This window comes from Lithobates pipiens, unplaced genomic scaffold (assembly GCF_037356315.1).
Source record: "Lithobates pipiens isolate NorthernLeopardFrog02 unplaced genomic scaffold, aLitPip1_a1.2 Scaffold_19, whole genome shotgun sequence".
In the NCBI taxonomy this organism is placed as follows: Eukaryota; Metazoa; Chordata; class Amphibia; order Anura; family Ranidae; genus Lithobates; species Lithobates pipiens.
The window spans coordinates 125,098,644-125,124,431 of NW_027507764.1; the positions used below are offsets into that span (position 1 = coordinate 125,098,644).

Sequence of the window (25,788 nt, forward strand, 5' to 3'; positions counted from 1 at the left end):
ATCACGGAGCCGATCTCCGTTCCCTGCGAGCGTTGCGACGCACGGGGACGGAGAACGGCGCCAAATTCAAAAAGTGAAACACACAGTATACATACAGTATAATGTAATCTTACAGATTACATTGCTGTATGTAAATATTTCACTTCCCCTTTGTCCCTAGTGGTCTGCCCAGTGTCCTGCATGCAGTTTTATATTATAAAAACTATTTATGCCTGGAAACTGGAGATTGCCCATAGCAACCAAAACTGTCCCTTTACATCAAAAATGGTTTTAGACCAGCTAGAAAACAGCGATAATAAATTGGAATCACTCGCAGAATTGAGCGACGGCGATTTGTGGGGAGATCCGTCATCAAATACTGAAAAGTAATGACAGTGACAATTCTGCAACTGAGCAAATTTCAGTGTTTTTGATTTGATTACATTATTGAACAATTTTTATTATTGTTATATTATTATTTGGTACAATTATTTATAGTTATTTATTATATTATAATTTATGATTTCATTTTTCAAACTTTATTATACCCGGGATGTCTGCTAGACTCTGGTTTGGACAGATTTAAGAGAGTTATTCCTAAAAATTACAGGACTACAATATAAAACGCCAAATTTTCATGCAAAATAATTGTACCGCTTTTAGCACCTAAAATCCGAAATAATCATACCGCCAGGGAGGTTAATAGCACAAACTCTGCTTAAATATAATAGATTTGCACACTAGAATTAAACATATATTATAAATATCTAAAAAATTATTATTTAAAGTGACTAAAGATATCTGGTCAAAAAATGCTAAAAGTGAAATCTAAGGCAGAGTCCCAAAAAGTGAAAGTATAGTGAAAATCAGTCCATAGATACAAGTCCTTAGGTGAATTGCCAACAAAGATCAGCGAGTATGAAATCCCTTTGCCAAGTGGAAAAACACCCAGGATGTGAGCAAATATTCTCCTTACCGACTCCAAAGACCAATAAAATGGTCTCAGCAAGCCCAAGGAATTCGGTCTCCCAAAAACCTTTGCCGCAATACAGCTGATCCTGGATCGGAACCACTCAGGGAATATAAATGATAAAAGCTCCCATTGTGTAGTACTTAAATAAAGAATTTAAGCCAATCCCCAATCAGCCAATCCCCAGACGACGTCCGCTTGTGATGAAACGCCATGTAGGGAGGTGCTCTGATGTCATCACTTTTGCCTCATTGGAGGTGTAGCTCTGCGGAGGACAGCGAGCAGGGAGAGTGTTATGGGACACCGATGATTTTATGTTGCGCTATATTGCAACTTTCTTGTAAGTGCGATCTATTTATTTTTATTAAATTCTTTACTCTTTGACATTTAAGACTTCTGGGAATGTTGGGTGCCTGTGAACACTGTGGGTGCCTGTGAACACTGTGATTCAATCCCCTGACCACATATTTGCTGCACTTAGCCAAGCCAAAGGAACTGCTGCATGTGGCAGGGCACACAAACACCTGACACTCCCAGAAGTGTCAAATGCTGAGGATCTCACAGAAGCTGCAGCACTGGAGCAGAGGTGGAAATATGAGGAGATAAGCCACTGGGGAAGGTAAAGGTGAGTATGATGTGTCTTCTATTGCAAGGCACTGACATTTTATTTCTTTAATTTCAGAAACCTGAACAAGTCTCTTTAAAGTGGTTGTAAACCCTTACATATACCCAGTGAAGTGACTGGCCTCAGATGTTAGCAAGAGATTAAATAAATCCTCCTACATAAATTGTACCTGTTTATCAGACATCTTCTCTTATCTACAGTACAGCCATTCAGAGTCCAGAATTTATACAGCTTGTCTGAGCTTTCATACAGCAGGGGGCAGGGAGCTGAAGTCACACTCTGCAGAGCCAAGTGAGAGCTGATTGGAGGGAAGGGACACATCCCCTTCACACAGGAACAGAGCTGAGACTGTCAGTCACAAGCTGTGTACTGGAGCTCCCTTGCCCATCACAACTTTTTTTTTTTCAAAATGTAAAAGCAAATAGAAGAAGTATCTGGTGTAAGTGCCAGAAGTGGGAATGTAACATGAACATTCACTATGCATGTCATATGTAAGGCCATGTTTTCTGTAGTCAATGATAACAGCACCAGTCTATGCTGAGCAGAGAACAATACAAGATATTCTGACAGTTTCTAGTAAATTTCAGCAAGATATTGTTTGTTCAGAACTGGTTGAAAAAAATGTACCTTCATACACAATTGGAATTTATCTTTCAATGATCCAATATTAATTGGGTGTTCTTGGTTTCTGCTCTGCCTTTTTGAATAATTTATTTATTAAAGAGCATCATTTTTTATAATTTTGATAAATTGTGAAAGGTATAAAACCTCTATCTTTTCTGAATTGGAGAGAATTGTATTTACTTCCTTTCCCAGAAACTTGGGTGAGTGGAGATATTCCCTAGGTGGGGGAAATCCCATCTTTCACAGTTGTCACCAGAACAGGTGAACCCATGGGAAGACTTCACCTCTATTCCTGTTCCAGTGATAACATTTTATATCTCCTTTCACATCTACATTTTATAGGGTGGACCATAGAAACACAGCAATACATGTAATCAAGGCCTTCATTTTGTTTCACTGTCCAGTACTGGAAAAAGATTTAGTCTGGAATCCTAACTAAATATAGATTCAATGGATGGCAGTACTCCTTTCTAGTAAGTCATTGTCACTACTGTTTGCATATGATAACATCTAAACTCTGTATATCAGTGTGATATTAAAAGTGGTGAGAAAGAGCAGATATAACAACAGTGTACCTAAAAGACATTGTTAAATCACAGTGCTCACCATTGCCCTAGCCCGAATGTTGATGGATATGCCAGCCTAGTCCAAGAGTCAGGAACACTGTCATAGTAGAGTGCAGTCTGCAGAGCCTCCATATCTGAGGAGATAGTGAGTTCCCCCTAGAGAGACAAAGTCCTGTCAGTATTATTGACTTTCAAGTTATGAAATAGGCTTCAGTAAAGCAAACTGACCTTCAGTCCCAGGTCAAGTTCTTTTAATGACCTCTGGATCTCTTTCATAAGGATATTCATTCGCTCACATTCCTGGAAACAGACCAGGATGTAAGGACTCCTCTCCGTTGTCTTTTGCATTATCTCCTGCAAGTTATATTCTTCTGGAAGCTTTTCCAAAATTTCATCCAAAACATTTTTCACCTGCAAAGAAAAGTAAAGATGGGAAAGGCTTATCCATGTATGCAATCTAAATATATAAATACATAACCAATAAATGCAGCTTATAAGCAATACCAATATCCTTTAACTGCAACAGCCTAAAGCTGGCCTTGTATGGATTGGAATTCAACTGGTTCAGCAGAGACCAGCCGAATTGTGATCCATGTGTGGCCAACCCTGTTTGACAGATATCAATTGTTAAAGTGACTTCTATCGACCAGGCATGTTGGAAGTTTTTTCTCAATCAGCAGTTCCAGCCAATTAGCTGTAGCCACTAGCCAATGTATTCCGACAGAAGAGTCCCACTGTCAACATATACAATGTCCCAGTAGGGACCATGTCCCATCCATCTAACTTGTGTGAATGGAGAAATTATTTTAACTTTTTTTGTTTAAGCCCACCAGCCAATTGAAAAAAAAAAAACGAGTCATCCATGGTCAGCTTAGGTTGTCCCTTGTGCACATTTATCTGATTACTCCCTGGTGTGCTCACCAGCAGCCATTTCAAGTAGTACAACATACCTACTCACAAGGGATAAAAGGATGGCATGCCTATCTGATGCAGCAAAGCACAAAACTAAATCTGCCACCTGTATGTGAAGTTATCATTACTCTTTTCTTCTTTTATATACTGTATACAGCATTGATTTATTACACCCGTAACCCAAAATTTGTGTTTTGGCTGGATATGAAACCAGCTCAACTTGAGCAGAAGAGAAATGTTTAAAATGTGTGTCAGGTTGTAAATGTTGTATTGCCATAGAGATTTCCTCCCAGTCCTATGTGACAACCCATCAGTTGGGCAGAAAGCAAAGGAAGAAATTCCCAATGAGACACATATGCCGTGTACACACGGTTGGAATTTCCGACAACAAATGTTCGATGTGAGCTTGTTGTTGGAAAATCCGACCATGTGTATGCTCCATCGGACATTTGCTGTCGGAATTTCTGATAACAAATGTTTGAGAGCTGCTTCTCAAATTTTCCGACAACAAAACTTGTTTTCGGAAATTCCGAGTGTGTGTACACAATTGCAACGCACAAAATTCCATGCATGCTCGGAATCAAGCAGAAGAGCCGCACTGGCTATTGAACTTAATTTTTCTTGGCTCATCGTACATCTTGTATGTAACAGCTCTCGACGTTCTGAATTTCCGACAACATTTGTGTGACCGTGTGTATGCAAGACAAATTTGAGCCAACATCCGTCAGAAAAAAATTGGTGATTTGTTGTCGGAATGTCCGATCGTCTGTATGCGGCATTACTCTCCTAACTCTATCACAAATTCATTTTAGTTCTATATCTGTCCCCACTGATGAGTTACTCTTCACTTCCATTTCTGCTCTACAACTGTTGAAATAGAAATGTTAGGAAACATCCTAAGCAGGAACAGATGCAGCAATAAAGCTTTGACTGATGTTTTAATTCTTCCCTATTCAAATCTAAAAAACGGACTGGAAGAAAGTTGTTGATTTTTATCTAATATTTAGAAGAAATAATACTGTGAGAATGCTGGTCCCGTGAATATTTGATTGCCATTGGGGACCAGAAAGGAATTTTCTCCCTGACAAATCTAAATTAGAGCATGCTTTAAAAGAGCCTTTGCCATTCTTTGGATCAGCTGCAGTTCTAACTACACAAGTTTTTTTTTTTTCTATCAAACTCAACAGATGTCTATTTTCAACCTATGTAACCACTGTACTACTATGCTGCAATGGTTAACACTGTAGGATACTATAACGCCTCATTCACATGATGTTCAGGAGCATACATTAGTTGTTTGACTAGCATGCAAGCAGTCTATGTAACTCTATAGGGAGGCTGTGTATGTACTGAACACAGCTGTTCATTCTAATCTGACAGGCATGCAAGGGCAGGTGGAGATGCCCTGAGCACAGCCAGTGTGCGATTGGGAGGAAGAGAGGAAAGATCCCTGGTGCCGCACATCCACGGAGTACTATGGTGGTATGAGAGAGACAACCTCAGCCTGGGCTCCCACCAGGCCACACCCCAACATGTTTCACTCCGCCTCTCAAAGCCTGATCATGGGGATCCCCATGACTAAGCTCTGAGGGGCAGAGTGAAACATGTTGGGGGCATAGCCTGGTGGGAGGCCAGGCTAAGGTTGTCTCTCTCATATCACCATAGTACTCCATGGATCTTTCCTCTCTTTTTTTCCAATGGTTGCAGCATTACTCACACTACTCTCCATAGTGGTCGTGCCTAAACAGCAGACTAAATAAACCATGCGTCACAGTGTGTGATTGGGGGCTGCTCAACCAACCCTGCATACCTGTCAAATTAGGATGCCTGGCTGTGTCCCCATAAACAAATGGCCGATTCATGCTGTACAGGCCACAGCGCGTGTGTGAATGAGGCCTTAGTGTTAAAAGATATTTGCAGGTCAGTAAAATGATAGCTGTAGTTCTAATACATACAGGCAGCCAAATGAGTGTCTTAACAGTGCATGTGTGGTTTCTATACTATCATTATACATCTATGATAACAAAACTAGCCTACCTTTTCTTCTATGGAAGATCCTGAACCTTCACCAATCAGATTATCCTTAGGCTGCAGTTCTAGAATGGTCTTAAAAAGGTTATCAGATGTCACTGTCAAGAATTCAATCTCTGCATTTGGGTGGAGTCCATATAAGACAGGGTTTTCTGCAGGCAACATTTCATCAATATAGTCGTGGTATCCAATATAATCCAAATTTGGAGGAGCTTTGAAACCAGGGGCTAAATAAAGCTCACCATCAAGCTAAAAATAATAATAAAAAAAAGATTTTAATTACATTTAAACACTTAGAGGAGCATTTATAAGCCAAATTACCAAAACAACTAGTCGCAAATCAGGATGTCGGTCCTTTAGCAAAGTCTCAGAGACAGGTTTACAGACTTGTACGCCTGTATTCCTGGACAGCCAAGTGCAACAATTTGCAAAGTTCTGGGACAAAATGTATTACTGAGACAGATTTCACTCTTCACAGACATAATAGTACATGGCACTTAGTGTGACTACAGAGCAGACAAAGAAGGAATTACTCAAGCTGTAACCTTGTAATATATTTGTTGCACAATCTGTCTCACTGCTCCTGTTTAGCATCACCTTGCTTTACGACAGAATTGGTAAAGAGCCCCTTAGAATTTTTAGTGCTCCTTTCTTGTTCGTCTGTCATTATATTTCTTATTCATTAAGCTCCAGTGTATTATAGAGTGTATTTGCACTAATAGAATGTTAATACTGACTCACATTCTGACACGAAAAATAGCTTTAAAATGTTTAAATTACAAGGTAAATACAGACAAGAATAGCAACAAACTGTTGAAGCTGATATATTAAAGGTACGATTTTCAACATGGATAAGGTGAAGCTCTTCCTAACATGACCAAATGGCTAATTGTCTCTGGGAAATGAGGAAGGGGACAAGAACGGCCTGGCTGTTACTTTTACTCCTGTTGTAAGCAGCACCGTCAGCATCTGTCATTGCTTTTAGCACCCCTCCCCTGTATAATGTGACGTTTCAAGTTTTGACAACTCCATAGGTCTTTTTATGAAACCCTTGCCTAAATGTAATCTTCTTAGCAAGGATTTGCCCTCCTTTTATGCCACAAAACTTTCACACTAAACACACGTATACTGATGACCCTATACAAATCCCATGGTAACAGGACAAGCATCTACTTGATTTGCAGCAGTCAGTTACTGAAGATGCTAATGAAGAGTTTCAGTGTCATACAACCTTCATGTCACTGTCCACAGACAATCCCACCTGTGGTGCACATGGTTCTCCATGAGCACATGTGGTTTCTTTTCACTAAAACTAAAACTAGATATACTGCCCTGACAGCCTTGCAAGAATACACAAATTGTATACATTCACAGATAAAAAAAAAATGTATAAAACATTTCATATACTTAAATATTACATTACCATTGCTGTGCTCATATACACCTCTAAATATGTCTGACATAACCTTCTGTCCCAGTCATCAGTTATGTGACCACCATACATGATTTCTCCGAACAAGTAGCGCAAATCTTCCCATGGTACCTGGTTGGAAATTAGAAGGTTAATATCATCTAATTTTTATTTTTATAGCATTTTTCTCCCTAGGTACTAAAAGCGATTAGGAGTCATCTTGGGCGCACTCAACTGAGCCAATTAACCTACAAACTAAATGTTTGTCTAATGTCAGAGATCCTGCTACTACACTTACATGGCTGACTGAAAATACAATATCTACATTTTTCCTTAGATACTGAACACAGAAAATTATACGTTTTTTTGCTTTAGGCTGCATTCACACCTGAGTGTAGCGATTTACTGGTGTTTTTATTTGAGAGTTTGTCCCCATTTTAGACGCATTTTACAGCTTCATACATTTTTGTTTAGCCAATAGGAAGCACTAGGAGAGGAGAGGTAGAGGGGATTAGGGGTGCTGTTTGAGCAGAAAACGAGCAACAAAACACTCGAAAAATGCTTATGTTACACATTTTAAGGCGTTCCCATTGAAGTCTATGGGCCCAATCTGTCTTCAATCTGCCAAAAAGAAGCTCATGTACTTTTTTGAGCAACAGGCTCTTTGCTTCAGGCAATAGAAATCTCAGATGTGAACAGGGGCCATTGAAACTAATGGGATTTGGCTTGTTGAGTGTTCTAGAGCTACAAGCTTTAAGCATAAAATCTCTCACGTGTGAACAGAGCCTTAGCAGAAGTCAACTGCTGCAGTGGAAGCACGTTAACTGTGGATGTAAACCACCATATCAGTTAAATGTTAAATTAGAACTAATGGCAAAACTTTTTCCATTCTGTTTCCTATTGAGGAGATTTGCCTTCGCTTCCTGTCCCATAACCTAAACAAGAAATGAGAGGAAATCCCTCTAAAGTGAAGGAATCCCTGATTGTGACGATGGTCACCAGAATTTGTGATCTTGGTCGAAAAGCGGTTTAACCATATAATCACACACACAGGTTGGACTTGATGGACTTGTGTCTTTTTTCGACCTCTACTATGTAACTATGTAACATCCCAAAATGTAGGATTTTCTTTTATTTTAACTTTCGATGATAACAGAAAACATGACATATGACAATAGAGAGAGTGCAATCAAAAACCTGACAGGTGTTCTTATCCCTCTCCACTATCTATAACTAAAAAATAATAAAAAAAGTGTTACCCTTAGTTATTCTACAGGGATACATATTACCACACTCTGTGGTGACTATTGTATTATTATTAATATTATATGACTGGCCTTTTTATACAATTTGTGTATTCCATCACTGAATTAAGCCTAGATGATGTGGCTGGCATTATTTGATACAAAGTTCTCCTTGAGATATTCTTTATTCATTCAAATTATTATCATCATTATTATTATTATTATTATTAAGGATTTTGTGTGACCTGCGAATTTGAGGATGCAAAATTGTTCGTTTAACTTTTAAATTTAACAGACAAAATAAAAAAACGAACTGGCTTCATGTCCAGGTAAAAATAAAGGGGAAAAAAAAGAAGAAGAAAACTAATGTAGCCACCACATTTAAGGATTGGTAAACTGCTAAATATTAAATTTTTGGTTTTGGCTTTAGATACCCTTCCACCACATGGTCACTTGTAAAAGAAGCCTGGATCGTAAAAGACAAGCATCTACAGCAGGCTTTCTCAACCTTTTGACCCTAGAGGAACCCCAAAAATAATTTTTATGTCTCCTGGAACCCTTACTAAAACCAAATCAGGGCTCAATAGGAACATTGCTCCTTATATTAGTGGTCAATAGAAATAATGTCCCCCTTAAAGTGGTGTTTAGAATGCCACCTTTAAAGACAGCTAAAAAGATATTTGGTGTCATGCTGCTGGCTTTGCTAAGTGGTGCTGAACCTTGAACTCTGTAGGCATCATCAAATAGGTGGTTCATCAGCCATAGCTCGAGGAACCCCTAGCAACCTGTGGGGGAACCCCAGGGTTTCACGGAACCCTGGTTGAGAATGGCTGATCTACAGTATACTTACCTTTTCAGCGGTCTGTGTCTTCAATAACCAAGTTTGGCTGCTCCCTGGCTGTTGTAGATGTGCCACACTGCTCTCCCAGCCACATGCTGTATTTTCTCTTGAGAACAAGAGAAAAGAAAATAAAGGGGCATAGGCAGCCTCATAGCGTTATACCGTCTTTACTGAACTCAAATAAAACCAAGTATAAGTGTTGCAGAGAAGAGAGGAATGAAAAGTGTGGAACATGCAGCGAGTAGCAATCTGCAGAGAGAGAGGAGGAGCTGACGGTGGCATATGTGGTTGAAGTTATCATCCAGTGTAGTGGAGAGCCACTCCTGTCCTGGCTGCTGCTATGATCCGCACTTGAATCTCCTCCTTCAGCTTGACAGGTGCAAGGGATTGTGGGATGCGAATTTTGAGGACACACACTTCCTCTTCATCAGTCTGATGAGAGAGGATGATGGAGACTGATGAAGAGAAAGTGAGTGTCCTCGGAATGGTGGCCACATGCATTTTGAAAGTGTGCCCTCAGCAAATTCTTTGTTTGTAATTTTTCTTGGCAGCTCTTACATCACTATGAGCTGTATGAGCCAGCAGGAGAAACCACATCATATGGCAGAAGGACCAAGTATTCAACACATCCAAAAGTGTAGAATACTTGCAGCAGGGAGGAGAAAAGTGGTGGCTTTTTAAAACACAGGCTGCTGAAACAGTAAATACAGTATAAATGGCCTTCATATGACAGGTTCATATTAAGTCAAGGACTTAAATCGTATAAGCAAATCATACTGTAAGTTATGACTTCACCTGCAACATTCTTTTTACGGACCAGTGACCTAAATTGGAAGAAAACCCTAACTATAACTATTATTAAAAATGTTTCCTCCCCTCACCTCCTACATATCCTACCTAACCTGTGTAATAATAATCTGTGTATCTACCCATATCTAATACACTCTGGTCAAATTATCCTGCAGCTCTGGCTCAAACAGTGCTCAACAACATCTGGGAATCCCCAGAGCCATGGTATTACCCATAGGCTCCAATGGCTAAGCCATTGTCTGAACTCCTTCCTCTCTCCTGCAGCAGCCGCTCACTGATACAGGGGAGCCGGAGCTGTGGGATCATATGACCGGATCTTTTTTTATACAGTTTAAATAGGATAGTTGGGGGGATTGGGGTATTTTTAGAAAAGTTATAGTTAGGCCTCCATATTAAAGTACTGATGTCAGAAGTATTTGGGCAATTAGCATTTGGAATTCGGTAATGTTGGTCTTTAAGATTGTATTTGTACAAGTTCACTTTAGTTATATAGATGCACTGTATTTTTTACATTCATTATCTGCATTATAGAAATATGAACAGACGCAATAAAGAAAAATGTGATGAACACAATCGGACACGGGTTTGATGCTACTATAGCTCACAGATCCCGCTGCTAACAATTTAAAAGCATTTTACACAGGCACCTGAACCCAACCCACATAAGTATTATTTTTCAAAGTCACCTTGTTAATTTAATAAATGTGGCATGAACTTGTTTTACCTTTCAAATAAAATCACTCATCTCACCTTAATTTCATCTCAAGTAGAATATCAGTGGGAATGTCACAACAAGGTGGCATCCTTAATACATAATAATGACACATGCAAGAATCTCAATGTTATTTATGTATGTGACGTGCTGCAAATTGCTTCCATCATCAAAACTAATTGTAGTGATTATTAATGCAATGTTAAGGACTGTCAGATTTGCTGTATGTAATTACATTTTTGCCAGTGCTTCATTACCTGCCTAATGAATAAGGAACACATGTACATGGAATCCACTGCTTTTGGTAATGACATAAAGAGCATTTTTCTTACATGCTTGATATTTTAGAGGCTTACTGTGTATTTATAGTTATACAAACTATTTATTATAGATGTTTAAAATGAAACAGAGCGTTATAAGGTATCGTTTACCCATAATGCCGTGTGTAGATTCACATCCACCTGCTAATCACTTAGCCAATGTGCAAGTGGAGAGATCATTATTGTTTTTGTCTGATGTGTTAGTTGAAATTCTGTGGAACCACCCTGAGCTTATTCTTTGGACAAAGCACAGAATGAGGATAGGTTTAGATATGTGGCTAAATGTTGATTCCTCTGAAAAGTGATATGCGTTTTAGCTCCATGCTGTTCGAATTTTGTTTTTAGCTCCATAGGTGTGCCATAGGTTGCAGGAAAGAAATGTGCACAATTTCCTATTAACACAACTGGTGCTGACAGGGGAATCCCTCCTGCCAAGACATTGTATTCTCCTGGCAGAGAGGGAAGGAGAAGTCATCCCGGCTAGGAGAAGACAGTGATTATTGCTAGGGGCTATAGCAGCCGCTAGCGATAATCACAAGTATAATCTGGCGGGCAGGTTGTACCCAAATTGATTGATCATCTTGGTACAATCAGCCTGCCCATACACAGTTCGACTCTCTTAAATGTGTGCACAGATAAGTCAAATCCATTCATTATATATGCATGTTCTGCTTCTTTTTTGTGTCTTGCTGACGCTTGTACTTTACTAAACGTCTACTAGACAAGGCCTGTCTGATTGAAAACAACAGACCCTCTGCAGTTTCTAATACATTCAAACACCCCCAGTGCTTCTTGTAGCCAGAAACAAAGTGATCTAGTCTTTTTTTTTTTTTTTTAATTAATGGCAACATTAAAAGAAAATGATACTTTTTTACTTAAAATAACAATGTGATTTATGTGACTGGGAAATGCCAACACATGCCCTACTGAATCATGCAAAGTGTGTGTGTGTGTTTGTCAGTACAATTATGGAGGCTGTTCATTTTGTTCTCATTAATGACACCTTTTTAATATGTACTATACTATTTACTGTAATATTTACTTTGTGGCATAACCATTAAGGCTGCTTGAGCTTTGCAGAGAGTATTTTTTAATTTGACATTTCAATAATGACTGTAGCATTATGATAACTCTAATGTAATCTAATTAGGTAAACAGTAGTCTTATTTTAATTATCATCTTATTAACCTTGTTTTCCAGGGGAACAAAAGTGTGAAACATGACTACATCTATATGATAACGATACAAACTAATAGTAAGGTTACAACTATACTAGATATTACAATGTTATTAACCACTTCAGCCCCGGACCAGTTTGCTGGTCAAAGACCAGACCACTTTTTGTGATTCGGCACTGCGTCGCTTTAACTGACAATTGTGCGGTCATGCGACGTGGCTCCCAAACAAAATTGGCATCCTTTTTTCCCACAAATAGAGCTTTCTTTTGGTGGGATTTGATCACCCCTGCGGTTTTTATTTTTTGCGCTATAAACAAAAATAGAGCAACAATTTTGAAAAAAACGCATTCTTTTTTACTTTTTGTTATAATAAATATCCCCAAAAATATATCAAAAAATATTGTTTTCCCTCAGTTTAGGCTGATACGTATTCTTCTACATATTTTTGGTAAAAAAAATTGCAATAAGCGATTATTGATTGGTTTGCGCAAAAGTTATAGCGTTTACAAAATAGGGGATAGTTTTATGGCATTTTTATTAATAATTTTTTTTTTTACTAGTAATGGCGGCGATCAGCAATTTTTATTGTGACTGCGACATTATGGCGGACACATCGGACATTTTTGACACATTTTTGGGACCATTGTCATTTATACAGTAATCACTGCTATATAAATGCAGTGATTCCTGTGTAAATGACACTGGCAGTGAAGGGGTTAACCAGTGGGTGGCAGTGTAGGGGTTAAGTGTTCCTAGGGGTGTGTTACTAACTGTGGGGGGGTTGGGCTTTCATTTAGTGAACACTGATCTCTGCTCCAATCACATGGAGCAGAGATCAGCGTCACTAGTTGCTAGGCAGAATGGGGAAATGCTGTTTACAACGGCATTTCTCTGTTCAGCCGCCCCGTGAGACGATCGCGAGTATGCCCGCGGCGATCGAGTCCACGGGACCTGCGACCGGACTCATGGGGGTCCCGACCGGCACGCGAGGCAGGGTGGCATTAAAGATTGGACATACCTGTACGCCAATATGCCTGTCCGTGCCATTCTGCCGATGTACATCGGCGTGCGCCGTTCGGAAACCGGTTAAAATTGATTTTAAACAAATCGTTGTAACTATGTTATAACAACAAATTTATGTACTGATTTCTGGTGCTTTTATCCTACCTTTGTGTTGGCTTCTAGGTAGTTATAAAGCACATTGACGCAGATAGTGAGATCTCCGGCATTGAAAGGGTAGCTGCGGTTCCAGCCTTGGGGACCAAACTTGAGCCGTCCAGCAACACAGGCATGGAAATAACAGAGAGAAAAGAGGATGCTTTTGAACTCCTGCTCTCTTGCACACATCTCAAGTGTATCCTGTAAACCATAAAGAGAATGGTAGCATTGCAACCGATAAAACCACAGAAAGAAAAAGAAAATAAATGCATCAGACAAGTGTTAAAAAGAAGTATTCATAAATTCATCTCATTAGGGACTAAATATATTCTGCTCAGACTTGCACATATTCAGAATAGCTTTATCAGAATCTAAGAAGGGTGAAGCTATTTCTCAGCAAAAATATACAGATATATTTTCTCGCTTTCTTCCTGAGCTTATCACTTACTATTTACTCTTAAGGATCAAATTATTTACCATCTTATAAAAGGGTAAATGTATGGTGTTTTCAATTATCTTTCATATACACCATGTAAAAAGAAATCAGATTGATTCAACTTGGAATGGACTTCCAGCAGGGGTAGTGAGTCAGTCAACAGTAACTAAATTCGAACATGCTTGGGACAAACATATATCTATACTCAGACAAGATAGTGAACAAAAATAATAAAAACAACAAAATAGAAAAAAACAGGAATAGGGGGAACCAGCAGCTATCCTAATGTCTATGTATAATAGACATCAGTAGGAGCATAAATGTATGTGTAGCGCTACCTGCCTATACATACATTTATACTTAGATAAAAAATAAATAAATAATAAACAAAAAAAATGGGGATGACTTGATAGACTACTTGGTCTTTTCTCTGCTGTCGTTCTTCTATGTTAAACTGGAACTACACTGTATCTGAACACCACAAACCAAAAATGCTATTTAATTTATCCATCCATGTCTCTATGCTTTGTTTTGCTGAGATATCACTTTGAAAAACACTCCCTAGCATTTCTAGCCGAGGCCAACTTTAGTAAGGGCAGATAATTCATGAGGCAGGAGGGTGTGCATAGCTAAGAAAACCCCTCCTTCTCTCCTGAAGACTCCTGGCATGTATGATGAAGAAATGTAAAAAAAAAAAAAAAGTTTAAAACAAGAAAATATAATATACCTTCCTATATGCTAATGCTTGCAACATAAGGACTCAAATAGTTAATGTTGATTGAGAGAGTGAAGTTTCACTTTAAGTACCACTATCAATGTAGAACAATGCTTTAAAAAACAAAACTTTATTTTATGTAGAGTTTGTTATATTTGTGAATGAGGGTTGGGAATTTTCGTCCTTTATATACGTAAACTGCAGCTCTGAACAGTAGTTCTAGTTTCAATCTTTTCCCTTTTTGAAAAACATTATATTTCAACTTTTCTCAAGAAGGGAATAAAAGTGGTTGCACATTGAATGTGTGCTGATGTTTTGGCTAATATAAAATTGCTAAAAATTACATTTAGTAAAACATAGCTATACTGAATTAAAATATACACTGAAAATACACTATAGTTTTCCTTTATGACCCTTGGGTAACCATAGCTGAGGGATTCCCACCCTTAAAAGAAAGACAAGGACTGGTGACACCACTGCTCAGCCTTGCAAAATGCACTATATGGACAAAAGTTTGACACCTGCCTATCATTGCCACACTATATGGCCAACATTATCTGTCCTCTTCATAGTCCTATTATAATCCTCTACATTTTTAAATTCTGGTGTCTAAATATGAGTCAGGTCATCTAATCCAACATTTGTATACCTGACTTCACAAATTTGTTTTGGGCTGAATACACATCAATTCCAACAGATATACTCCTAATTAATCAAGGAAGCCTCCCTGTATGAATGGAGGCTTTTTATAGCTAGGGAGGGGGGAATGGGGGGAATTCCATGTTTTGGAATGGGGTGTCCATCTAGCTCATATAGATGAAGTTGTTTCACATATTTTTGGCCATATAGTATATATGTCATGTAATCCTGAAAAGGGTCTAGGGTGGTTTAGGAAGCTGGGATGTTAGTAGGGATGTTCCACTCAGGTACCAGAGTTTTTCAAGAAACCATGGATATACTGAGTCTGGTAAATGCAAGCAATCATACAAATTTCAGATTGCATGTAGGAGTGCAATAACCAGTGAATCCAATTACCAGAATTGATCATCTAACTAGTTGGGAAACCTCTGTAGGCCATTCAGTTTCATCTACAAGACTGTAAGCAAGATCTTCACTGCATATTTTGTGCCATTTTGTATTTACAGACAGTTTCGGGGGAAAAGTTCTGTGGGTGTTTGTTATGGTGACAAGTTGAACTGATGCCTCACCCGTTGTGATTCTTGGTAAGGGGTCTGCCAATATATTGCAACCTACTGTTAAAGGACGTGGCATATACTGACATGCTAGAACACAATGCATGCTTTGATACAGATCAAGAACAATTAGCTTAACTAGAAGCTATCAAATTGATCCTATAACTATGGACCTCTGTAGTAATGCGTATTATATACTATTCGTAGGAACCCAGTAAAACAATATATTGAGGTGTAGGAAATTTGGTTAAACAGATCACAAAGTCTAGCATTTATTGATTAGACCAAATAATGGAATTTCATCATGTAAGATGCAGTAGCTGTGTGTCTGGCACTTCTTGACATGAAAAACTGATAAAATTGGAATCAAACCCCTCCTAATGGATGGTGAATCATTACCTGGTCAAAGTTGTATAGAGCTGCATGCAGGTTAGCCAGCATTCCTGAAGGGGGTTCATTTGTGATTTTTATAGAGTTCTCCAGTATTCCTTGGGGAATTATATGTTCATCTGGGGTAGAAGCTGGCTCAGCACTGATGAAGATCCTGTAGTCCTCATGACTTCCTGTGCTATATTTTTCAAGAAGACTCTCCAATGTCGCTAGCCACTTGGCCACTAAGTGGACATTCTATCAACCAGATAATGAGACAAATACATAGGTTTACTATTAAACAAAAACACAAAAAAATATATACACATATACATATACACACACATACATACATACATACATACATACATACATACACAGGCATGCCCCAGGGCATGTACGTAAACCGAAAATGCACTTAAAGTGAAGCAATATCCTTTTTCACTTTCCAATGCCTGTACTGCATTGCATAATCAGATATGTTGTAGTCCTGGATCCCCTCTCGGTGCTCCCCAAGTTTAGTGTCCCTGCCATTTATGGTCAAGGAACAGTGCTATGTCAAGCTGACCAAGATTTCCCATAGCCACCAAATTTAAATGTTAAAAACCGGGAGCAGTACCACGTAAAGCTGACCAAGATTTCTCATAGACGCCAATGTTAAAGGTTAAAAGGTTAAAAACTGGGAGCAGTACCATTTCAGGCTGACCAAGGTTAATCATAGACGTCAATGTGTCCATACTTGCGAGTGTACATAAAGCGTGTGTACTTAAAGCGGGGGGGATGGGGGGATATGCCTGTGTATATATAATATACACACATAAAAAGTTAGATCCATACATATTTGGACACAAGCACAATTTTCACACGCTTGGCTCTGTATGCCACTGGAATAAAAGTAAAATTAAACAAACAATCCAAATGAATTTGAAGTGCAGACTTTCAGCTTTAATTCAAGGGGTTGAACACAAATAACAAGTACACATTTTAAGAACTGCAACCATTTTTATGTAAAGTGTGTCCCCCCCTCCCCATTTTCAGAGGCTCAAATGTAATTGGGCAAATTAATAGAATCATAAAGTGTTAATTTTTTATATTTTTTGAGAATTCTTTACTGGCAATGACTGCCTGAAATCTGGAACCCATGAACATTACCAAATTATGGGTTTCCTCCTTTCTGATGCTTTGCCAGGCTCTAACTGCTGCTGTCTTCTGTTGTTCTTTCTTTGTGGGTCTTTCTGCCTTTAGTTTTGCCTCCATCAAGTGAAATTAATGCTCAATTGGGTTGAGCTCCGGTGATTGACTCGGCCATTGCAAAATATTCCACTTCTTTTCCTTCAAAAGCTCCTGGGCTGCTTTTGCAGTGTGTTTTGAATCATTGCCCATCCGTACTGTGAAGTGCCATCCAATCAACTTTGCTGAATTTGGCTGAATCTGGGCTGACAGTATATCTCTAAACACTGCAGAATTCATCCGACTGCTTCTATCATCTGTCACATCATCAATAAACACCAAAGACCCAGTGCCACTGGAAGCCATGCATGCCCATGCCATCACACTGCCTCCACCATGTTTTACAGATAACGTTGTGTGCTTTGGATTAGGAACTGTTCCAAGCATTCTCCACACTTTTTTCTTACCGTCATTCTGGTACAGATTAATCTTAGTTTCATCTGTCCAAAGAATGCTTTTCCAGAACCGGTCTGGCTTTTTTAGATTTTTTTTGGCAAAGTCTAATCTGGCTTTTCTATTCTTCAGGCTTATGAATGGCTTGCACCATGTGGTAAACCCTCTGTATTTGCTCTTGTGAAGTTTTATCTTGATTATAGACTTTCACAATGATATTCCCACCTCCTGGAGAGTGTTCTTCACTTGTCTGGATATTGTGAATGGGTTTTTCTTTACCATAGAGAGGATTCTGCGATTATCCACCACTATTGTCTTCCGTGGACGTCCAGGCATTTTTATGTTGCTACTATCTCTCTGATGGATTTGTTTAATTTTTGAAGCATTACAATGGCCTGTTTCACTTGGATGGACAGCTCGTTTGAACGCATGATGTAGGTTCACAGCAATAGAGCCACACTTAGAATCAACTCAAAACCTTTTACCTGCTTAATTGATGAAGAAATGTAGGAAAAGGAGTAGTCCACACCTGGCCATGAAACTACTTTTGATTAAATTGTCCAATTACTTTTGGTCCCTTGAAAACAAGGCTATTCTTAAGAGCAATAATTCCTAATTCCTTCCTCCGATTTGGATGTACATGCCCTCAAATTAAGCCTGAGAGTATGCGCTTTCAGCCCATATCCATTATATAGATCTATATATATATATATATATATATATATATATATATATATATATATATATATATATATATATATATATATGTATATAGCTGAAAAAAATTGTGCTTGTGTCTAAATATATATGGACCTAACTGTATATATATATATATATATATATATATATATATATATATATATATATATATATATATTATAATTATTATAGCTTTTTTTTAGTGGTTCTTTGTAGAAGACTAGAGCTCTTTCAGATATCTGCAGCAAAAACAAATCTCCATGATGCACACTAGAATACACATTGATACTTGTTATAGTGGTCTATTTATAAAAACCAGTGAAATAAAAGTTCTCCATAAAACTTATGAGCATGGCCAAAGCAACCGGTCAGATTTCATCACACATTATCATATATTCTCTTTGTTGAAGATTTGAAAGGATGGGAGTGCCATACCAATGTGTACAGACTTTTAAAAAGTTTTTTATTTTGTAACAGCCAATGTTAGAAAATCCTCTTGTTTTTAGACCCCCCCCCCCCCCCCTTCATCAGGGCTAAAAACAAGATGATGGAGGCACTTGGATTGGAAAAGAAATAAGGGATCTGATTAGTTCTTTTGGACAAGGCCTCCTAAGAACTTTCTTGTCCTCAGTATTCCAAATACTATATGGGATACAAAAAATTCTTACAATATTATACTTTACAGGTATAGGGGACAATTTATAAAAAAGACAGAGAAAAAGAAAGTTCTCTACAAAACCTAGGCGCTTGCCCATAGCAACCATTTAAATTTCATCACGCATTAGGTTATATATACAGTTGTGTGAAAAAGTATTTGCCCCTGTTCGGTTACAGACACTTTGTTCAGTGTGTTGACATGCATTAACATTATACATACGATCATTGCAATATAATGACGTAATTAGCATACAACATATGGGTTGATGTAATCTAGTTTTTCGTGCATGGGGTAACAGGACCTCTTCCCCTCTTTTTCCGCAAAGTGTACGGTTAAAAGAAGATAGGGAGAAAGAGAATAGTAATAGAAGGTATTAGGAATAAAAGGGGATGGGGGATGGGGGAAACGGGGGGGGGGGGAGCCAGGACGAGGATAGATGTAGGGGAACGACGTTCCAGAGCAATGCAAACACCTGTTGGCAAACTATGACCTCAGGAGAGATGCTCCTTCCTCTGAAAAAATATATATGTTCCATATAGTCCAGGTATTAGAGTACTTCTTAGGCCGCGTACACACGCGCGGACTGTTCGCCCAACCTTGTCCGCTGAACAGTGTTTGGGTGGACAGTCCGCTCGTGTGTGGGGCTTCAGCGGACAGTTTCAGCGGACAGTTGGCCGAACAAGGTCTTACGGAAATTCCGAAAAACTGTCCGCTGAAACAAGGTTTCAGCGGACTGTTCGCTCGTGTGTAGGCTTGTTCGGCCAACTAAGTCTCGCGCATGCTCAGAAAGGATTTCCACGTCGGAAGGTTGCATTGCAGTGTATAGGACGTCGTATTTTTCGTCCCGTCGTACGTGCCGTTCACGTCATCGCGCACGGTTTCAGCAAACTGTTCGTCCGTCGTGTGTGGCCATGTCCGTCCATGCTAAGTTTGAGCGGACTGTTCGCTCAAACTGTTGGACGGACAAAGTTGGGCCAACAGTCCGCGCGTGTGTACGCGGCCTCACGGTTGTTCTGTGCGGTGAGGGCTAAATCCTCCATCTTATTCATTTCAGCCACCTTCCACAGCCAACACCCAATAGTCGGTGGGCACTGTTGCTTCCAGTGAAGAGGTATACATGCCTTAGCAGCATTTAATAAATGCCACATCAGGGATTTTTTTTTGTATTTTTTAATCTGGATTTTTGAGAGATGTAGAAGGAAGAATGCAGAATCGTCTGGGATCTTATATTCTGTGAATTTCTGAGTGATGCGTCCAACTTCTCAACTTCTCCCCAGAAATTCAGTAATTTAGGGCAGGACTAGAAAATGTAGAGCAGAGAACCCTCCCCCTCCCCACATTGCCAACAGCGATCTGAGGTGGTAGGGAAGCACTTGTGTAACCTAGAAGGTACCATCTTGATAAAATTTTATAATTCGTCTCCTGTATTTTGGTGCACAGGGACAATTTAGTGGCACAACTGATGATTTTTTCTTTTTGTGTCTCTGAGAATTTGCGGTTGAGATCCCTCTCCCATCTTTCCAAACAGGGCAGGTGGGGTTGTGTGGAAGGTGTGTTAAGTAGTGCGTACATTTTGGAAAGGGTTCTTGCTAGCGGTTCGGTCCCTGAGCAATATTCTTCAAAGGTAGTCAGTTGGCAGGAAAAGTCTTGTGGGTCAGGAATGGCATGTAGGAAATGGTGCAGTTGCGCTGCTTTCCAGAAGGGCAGTTGGTATTTGCCTGTAGAAACAGTCAATTCCGGGAAGGTTGGCAAGGGTCCCGCTGTCACAAACTTGGAGGCATGATCCAAGCCTGAGCTCCTCAGAGTGTCGAATTCAGTAGGTTGAAGGCCCGGTGTGAATTTTGGGTGTCCCAGTATCAGGTATAATGGAGATTTGCTCGAGGTAAGGGATGATTGCATCATTACCTGCTTACTGTGGCGTAATGTGGAACCCAACAAGGGGTGCAATTTTAGTCCCGGGGGGGGGGGGTGGAGTCATAGCACCATAGTGCACTCTTTTATGGTATATTAGTCTGAGCTTGCTCTATCTGCACCCATAGTTTAGTCGTCATGTTGCGTCTCCAGTCAAGTATGCAACCTAGATGGGTGGCCTGGAAATATTGGCAGACGTCGGGCAGCGCTAAAACCTCCATGCGGTTTAGGGAGTGAGATTTTGGCCCTTCGTTGGCGGGGTTTTTTATTGGCCCATATAAAACGGGTGAAGTGGGTGTGTATTTGTTTAAAGAATGAGTGTGGTATGTGAACAGGGAGGGCTTGGAACAGGTATAAAAATTTAGGTAAAATTTAGGTAAAATACACATTTTTATGAGGTTGCACCTGCCAAACCAGGAATGCAGCCCTCTGTTCCGCTCTAGCAGGGAATGGGCCAGAATGGGAGGGAAGTTTAGCTCATATGTGCATCTGATGTCAATTGGGATGTGCGTACCTAAATATTTTAAGGCCACGTTTGTCCATTTGAATCGGCAGTTAACTTCGTAGGCATGACATGGGGGCGATAGCTATTCCCATAGCTGCAGATTAGGTTCGACAACTTTGAGTTTTTGAGACAGAGTGTCAAACTCTTTGAGGACATTTGGTAATGAAATTGTGGGGTTGGTTAAAGAGAAGAGTAAGCCATCCACGTAGGCCAAGATTTTACATTGGGTGTCACCTACAGGTAGGCACTGTATGTCTGGATTCAGTCTTACTTTGCATAACAATGGCTCTAGGGAAAGCACGAAGAGAAGGGGTGACAAAGGGCACCCCTGTCTCGTTCCACTCTCAATGGGAAAGGGGGTCGAGCTTGGATTGGAATAGATCTTGTCTATCCAGCCAAGCATCCTTTCTCCCAGACCAATGCAACGGAGCACTGAGAACATGAAGTTCCAGTTCACTCTGTCGAATGCTTTTTCAGCATCGGTACTTAAAAATACACAAGGGGAGCATGGGAGGGGGCAATTACTTTTTTACACAACTGTAATTTTTGAAAAGAAAAAATAATCTGAATGATTCAACTTGACAGATAGTAAACGACATTTAAAATTATCAGTTTTTCCACGTTCACATGCCACGTTTAGCCGCATTAGTTTTTTTTTAAATAATCAAAAATGTATCTCCATTAAAAACCCCTTTAAATGAAACGCGGCTAAATGCCAATAACCTCATTTACAAGCTGTTACAGGCATTTGCCATTTCAAATGCCTCTGAACATCTGTCCTGAATGCATTTTTTTGCATTCCAAAATATGCTTCTAAATTCAACTGCCTAGAAACGACTATAAATGACCCTGTGTACATGTACCGATAAGATAACAGAGGAGAGTTCAGGGGCAGCTGAAAAAAATGCTCAACTTCTACTAAATGTCCGTTTACCAGCAGCAGTTTACATGACGCCTTACACAAAGAAGGCTGGTGGCATATATGTAATAGCAGCAAACAGTATTATAAGTAGCAATAAAATTAATCAACAGTTTATTATTTTATCTTGTTTTTTTCTGTACCCGTTTTGAGCCACTCAGAGTTCACAGTCAGCTAGGGCAGTTATGTGATTGCACTTACCTGCAGGATTACCCAATGGCCTTGCTCTGAAGCTTTTTCCATAGTCTCCTCTGCTATCTTCTCTTGCCCCTGTCCCAGAGATATGTTATGGAATTTTCCAGAATCAATTGTAAAACCAAGTTTTTTTCCTAAGAAATGAAATACACATTACCCAAAAGTTAGAACATAGGTCCCTTCTTAACCAATGACACCACCAAGGTTACTATCTTGTTATTTCTTGCATTGACAGTACTACCTATGCACAAACTATCCCCTCTGCAATCTATCATGAATGCTTCTGTCATCCCACCTCACCTACTCCTCTGCTTTGACCATCCCTCTTTGCCAGTCCCTTCACTGGCTTCTGTGCTCATCCAGCAAATACAATTCAAGATCCTAACTACATACAAAAAGTCATGCACAACTATGACCCAAACTATATCACCAACTTTGTCTCAGAATATCAGTAAAAACCATCCACGCCATCCCTCTCAGGACCCTTTTGCTCTCTCATCACCTCTTCTCATGTTCATGTCAATACTTTTCCAGAGCCCTTCCTTTGGAAATCTCGGCTTTAATATATTTGACTCTCTTTTTTCCTATTAGATTATAAACTCTCAGGAGCATAACCCGCTTACTCTCTTGTCTTGAATTGTATTGTAAATTGTAAAGCTCTGCACAAACTGTTGGCACTATATAAAAAATCCTGTATAATAATAATACCAATGCACCAACTTAGTAGCTACAGTGCCTTGAAAAAGTATTCATACCTCTTAACATTTTCCACATTTTGTCATGTTGCAACTAAAAACATAAATGCATTTTATTGGGTTTTTATGCGATAGACCAACACAAAGTGGCACATAATTGTGAAGTGGAAGGAAAATGATAAATGGTTTTCAATTTTTTTTACAAATTAATATCTGAAAAGTATGGCGTGCATTTGTAGTCAGCCCCCGAGTCAATACTTTGTAGAACCATCTTTCGCTGCAATTACAGCTGCAAGTATTTTTGGGTATGTCTCTACCAGCTTTGCACATCTAGAGAGTGACATTTTTGCCCATTCTTCTTTGCAAAATAGCACAAGTTCAGTCATATTGGAGGAAGAGCATCTGTGAACAGCAATTTTCAAGTTTTGTCACAGATTCTCAATTGGATTTAGGTCTGGATTTTGACTGGGCCATTTTAACACATGAACATGCTTTGATCTAAAGCATTCCATTGTATCTCTGGCTGTATGTTAAGTGTTGCTGTCCTGCTGGAAGGTGAACCTCTGCCCCAGTCTCAAGTCTTTTGAAGACTTGAACAGGTTTTCTACTAAGATTGATCTGTATTTGGCTCCATCCATCTTCCCATCAACTCTGACCAGCTTCCCTGTCCCACACAACATGATGCTTCCACCACTGTGTTTCACGGTGGGGATGGTGTGTTCAGGGTGATGTGCAGTGTTAGTTTTCAGTCACATAGTGTTTTGCTTTTAGGCCAAAAAGTTAAATTTTGGTCTCATTTGACCGGAGCACCACCTTCTACATGTTTGCTGTGTCCCCCACATGGCTTCTCGCAAACTGCAAACGGGACTTCTTATGGCTTTAGTTCAACAATGGCTTTCTTCTTGCCATTCTTTCATAAAGGCCAGATTTGTGGAGTGCACAACTAATAGTTGTCCAGTGGACAGATTCTCCCACCTGAGCTGTGGATCTCTGCAGTTTCTCCAGAGTTACCTCTTAACTGCTTCTCTGATTGATGCTCTCTTTGCCCGGCCTGTCAGTTTAGGTGGACGGCCATGTCTTGGTAGGTTTGCAGTTGTGCCATATTCTTTCTATTTTTGGATGATGGCTTTAACAGTGCTCAGTGAGCAGTTCAAAGCTTGGGATTTTTTTATAACCTAACCCTGCTTTAAACTTCTCCACAACTTTATCCCTGATCTGTCTGGTGTGTTCTTTGGCTTTCTGTTTGGTTCTCTAACAAACCTCAAATGGCTTTACAGAACAGCTATATTTATACTCAGATTAAATTACACACAGGTGGGCTCTATTTACTAATTAGGTGACTTCTGAAGGCCACTAGATTTTAGTTAGGGGTATCAGAAAGGGCTGAATACAAATGCACGCCACACTTTTCACATATTTATTTGTAAAAAAATTCTAAAACTATTTATCATTTTGCTTCCACTTCACAATTATGTGCCACTTTGAGTTAGTCTATCACATAAAATCCCAATAAAATATGTTTAGGTTTTTGGTTGTAACATGAAAACATTTGGAAAATTTCAAGGGGTGTGAATACTTTTTCAAAGCACTGTAAATTTCAGACTCAAAGTCAGAATCAACAGTCAAGTAGAATGTTCATGGACACATCTCTTACTTATCTTGTCTAATGAATACTACAAGGCTTGCTCAATAAGGCAGTAAGCAATGTCCAATGTACTGTAACCAAGGGCAGTCAATTAGAATAATTTTTCTACTAACTTGGCTGCAATGCATGTCATCACTGATTTTCAAAATGATTACTGAATAAGCCCAGATATGAAGTGCTGTTTTAGGTTTGTTTACTGTGTGGTGAATAGATCCTAAATAACATGGAGCTGGTAATCCATGTATATGAGCCCACACATACATAACTGGTATATACGCATTGATAGCAAATGTTAATGCACACAGCAGCTAAACCTTTTTGCTATGTGAAATAAATGACTTTTACCTAGAGTTTCAACATCTTTCAGTGGGTTGACACCTGGAGACAAGATGAAGAAAACTGGTGTGGCTGGACTGGTTTCCTCAAAGGATTTGGCCAGATCTGGCCTTGCCCCTTCCACATACTTTGACCCAAGTTTCTCTTCCACAAAATTTCTGTTGAAGTGTAAAACCAGTTTAAGAACGTATTAACAATGAGAAAACAGAATTGAATAAAAAAAAAAAAAATAGATAACATGATTCTTGTGATTGAATTTGGTACTGACATGTTCTGCATACATGGTACTTTAGTATAAAACTTATTGTAGCATAAAAAAGTAATGTCTACCACAGGCCATGCTTAGATCTCAACAATCCAGAATCAAGAATCAGCTCCCTCTCATGGAAGTAAGAACGACTGTAAAAAATCCAATATGCATTTTTTTTCTCTTTTGTTGCAAACAGCAATTTAATCTGAATACACAAAAATTCTGCAGAAAAAACAAACAAGAAAAAACAATAACTAG

At 39.2% G+C, this 25,788-nt stretch overlaps 1 protein-coding gene across 1 annotated transcript in view; it reads right to left on the reverse strand.

The window, feature by feature from the left end:
- The window catches only part of DNAH11 (dynein axonemal heavy chain 11), a 404,290-nt gene that overhangs the window by 16,557 nt on the left and 361,945 nt on the right, over positions 1 to 25,788 (reverse strand). The window contains exons 73-80 of the mRNA XM_077491239.1: positions 25,290 to 25,438; positions 22,611 to 22,738; positions 16,125 to 16,352; positions 13,391 to 13,582; positions 7,131 to 7,250; positions 5,714 to 5,956; positions 2,993 to 3,175; positions 2,805 to 2,920 (exon numbers count right to left, since the gene is read on the reverse strand). Of these exons, the coding sequence (XP_077347365.1) occupies positions 2,805 to 2,920; positions 2,993 to 3,175; positions 5,714 to 5,956; positions 7,131 to 7,250; positions 13,391 to 13,582; positions 16,125 to 16,352; positions 22,611 to 22,738; positions 25,290 to 25,438 (1,359 nt within the window). The remainder of the gene's footprint in view (positions 1 to 2,804; positions 2,921 to 2,992; positions 3,176 to 5,713; positions 5,957 to 7,130; positions 7,251 to 13,390; positions 13,583 to 16,124; positions 16,353 to 22,610; positions 22,739 to 25,289; positions 25,439 to 25,788) is intronic.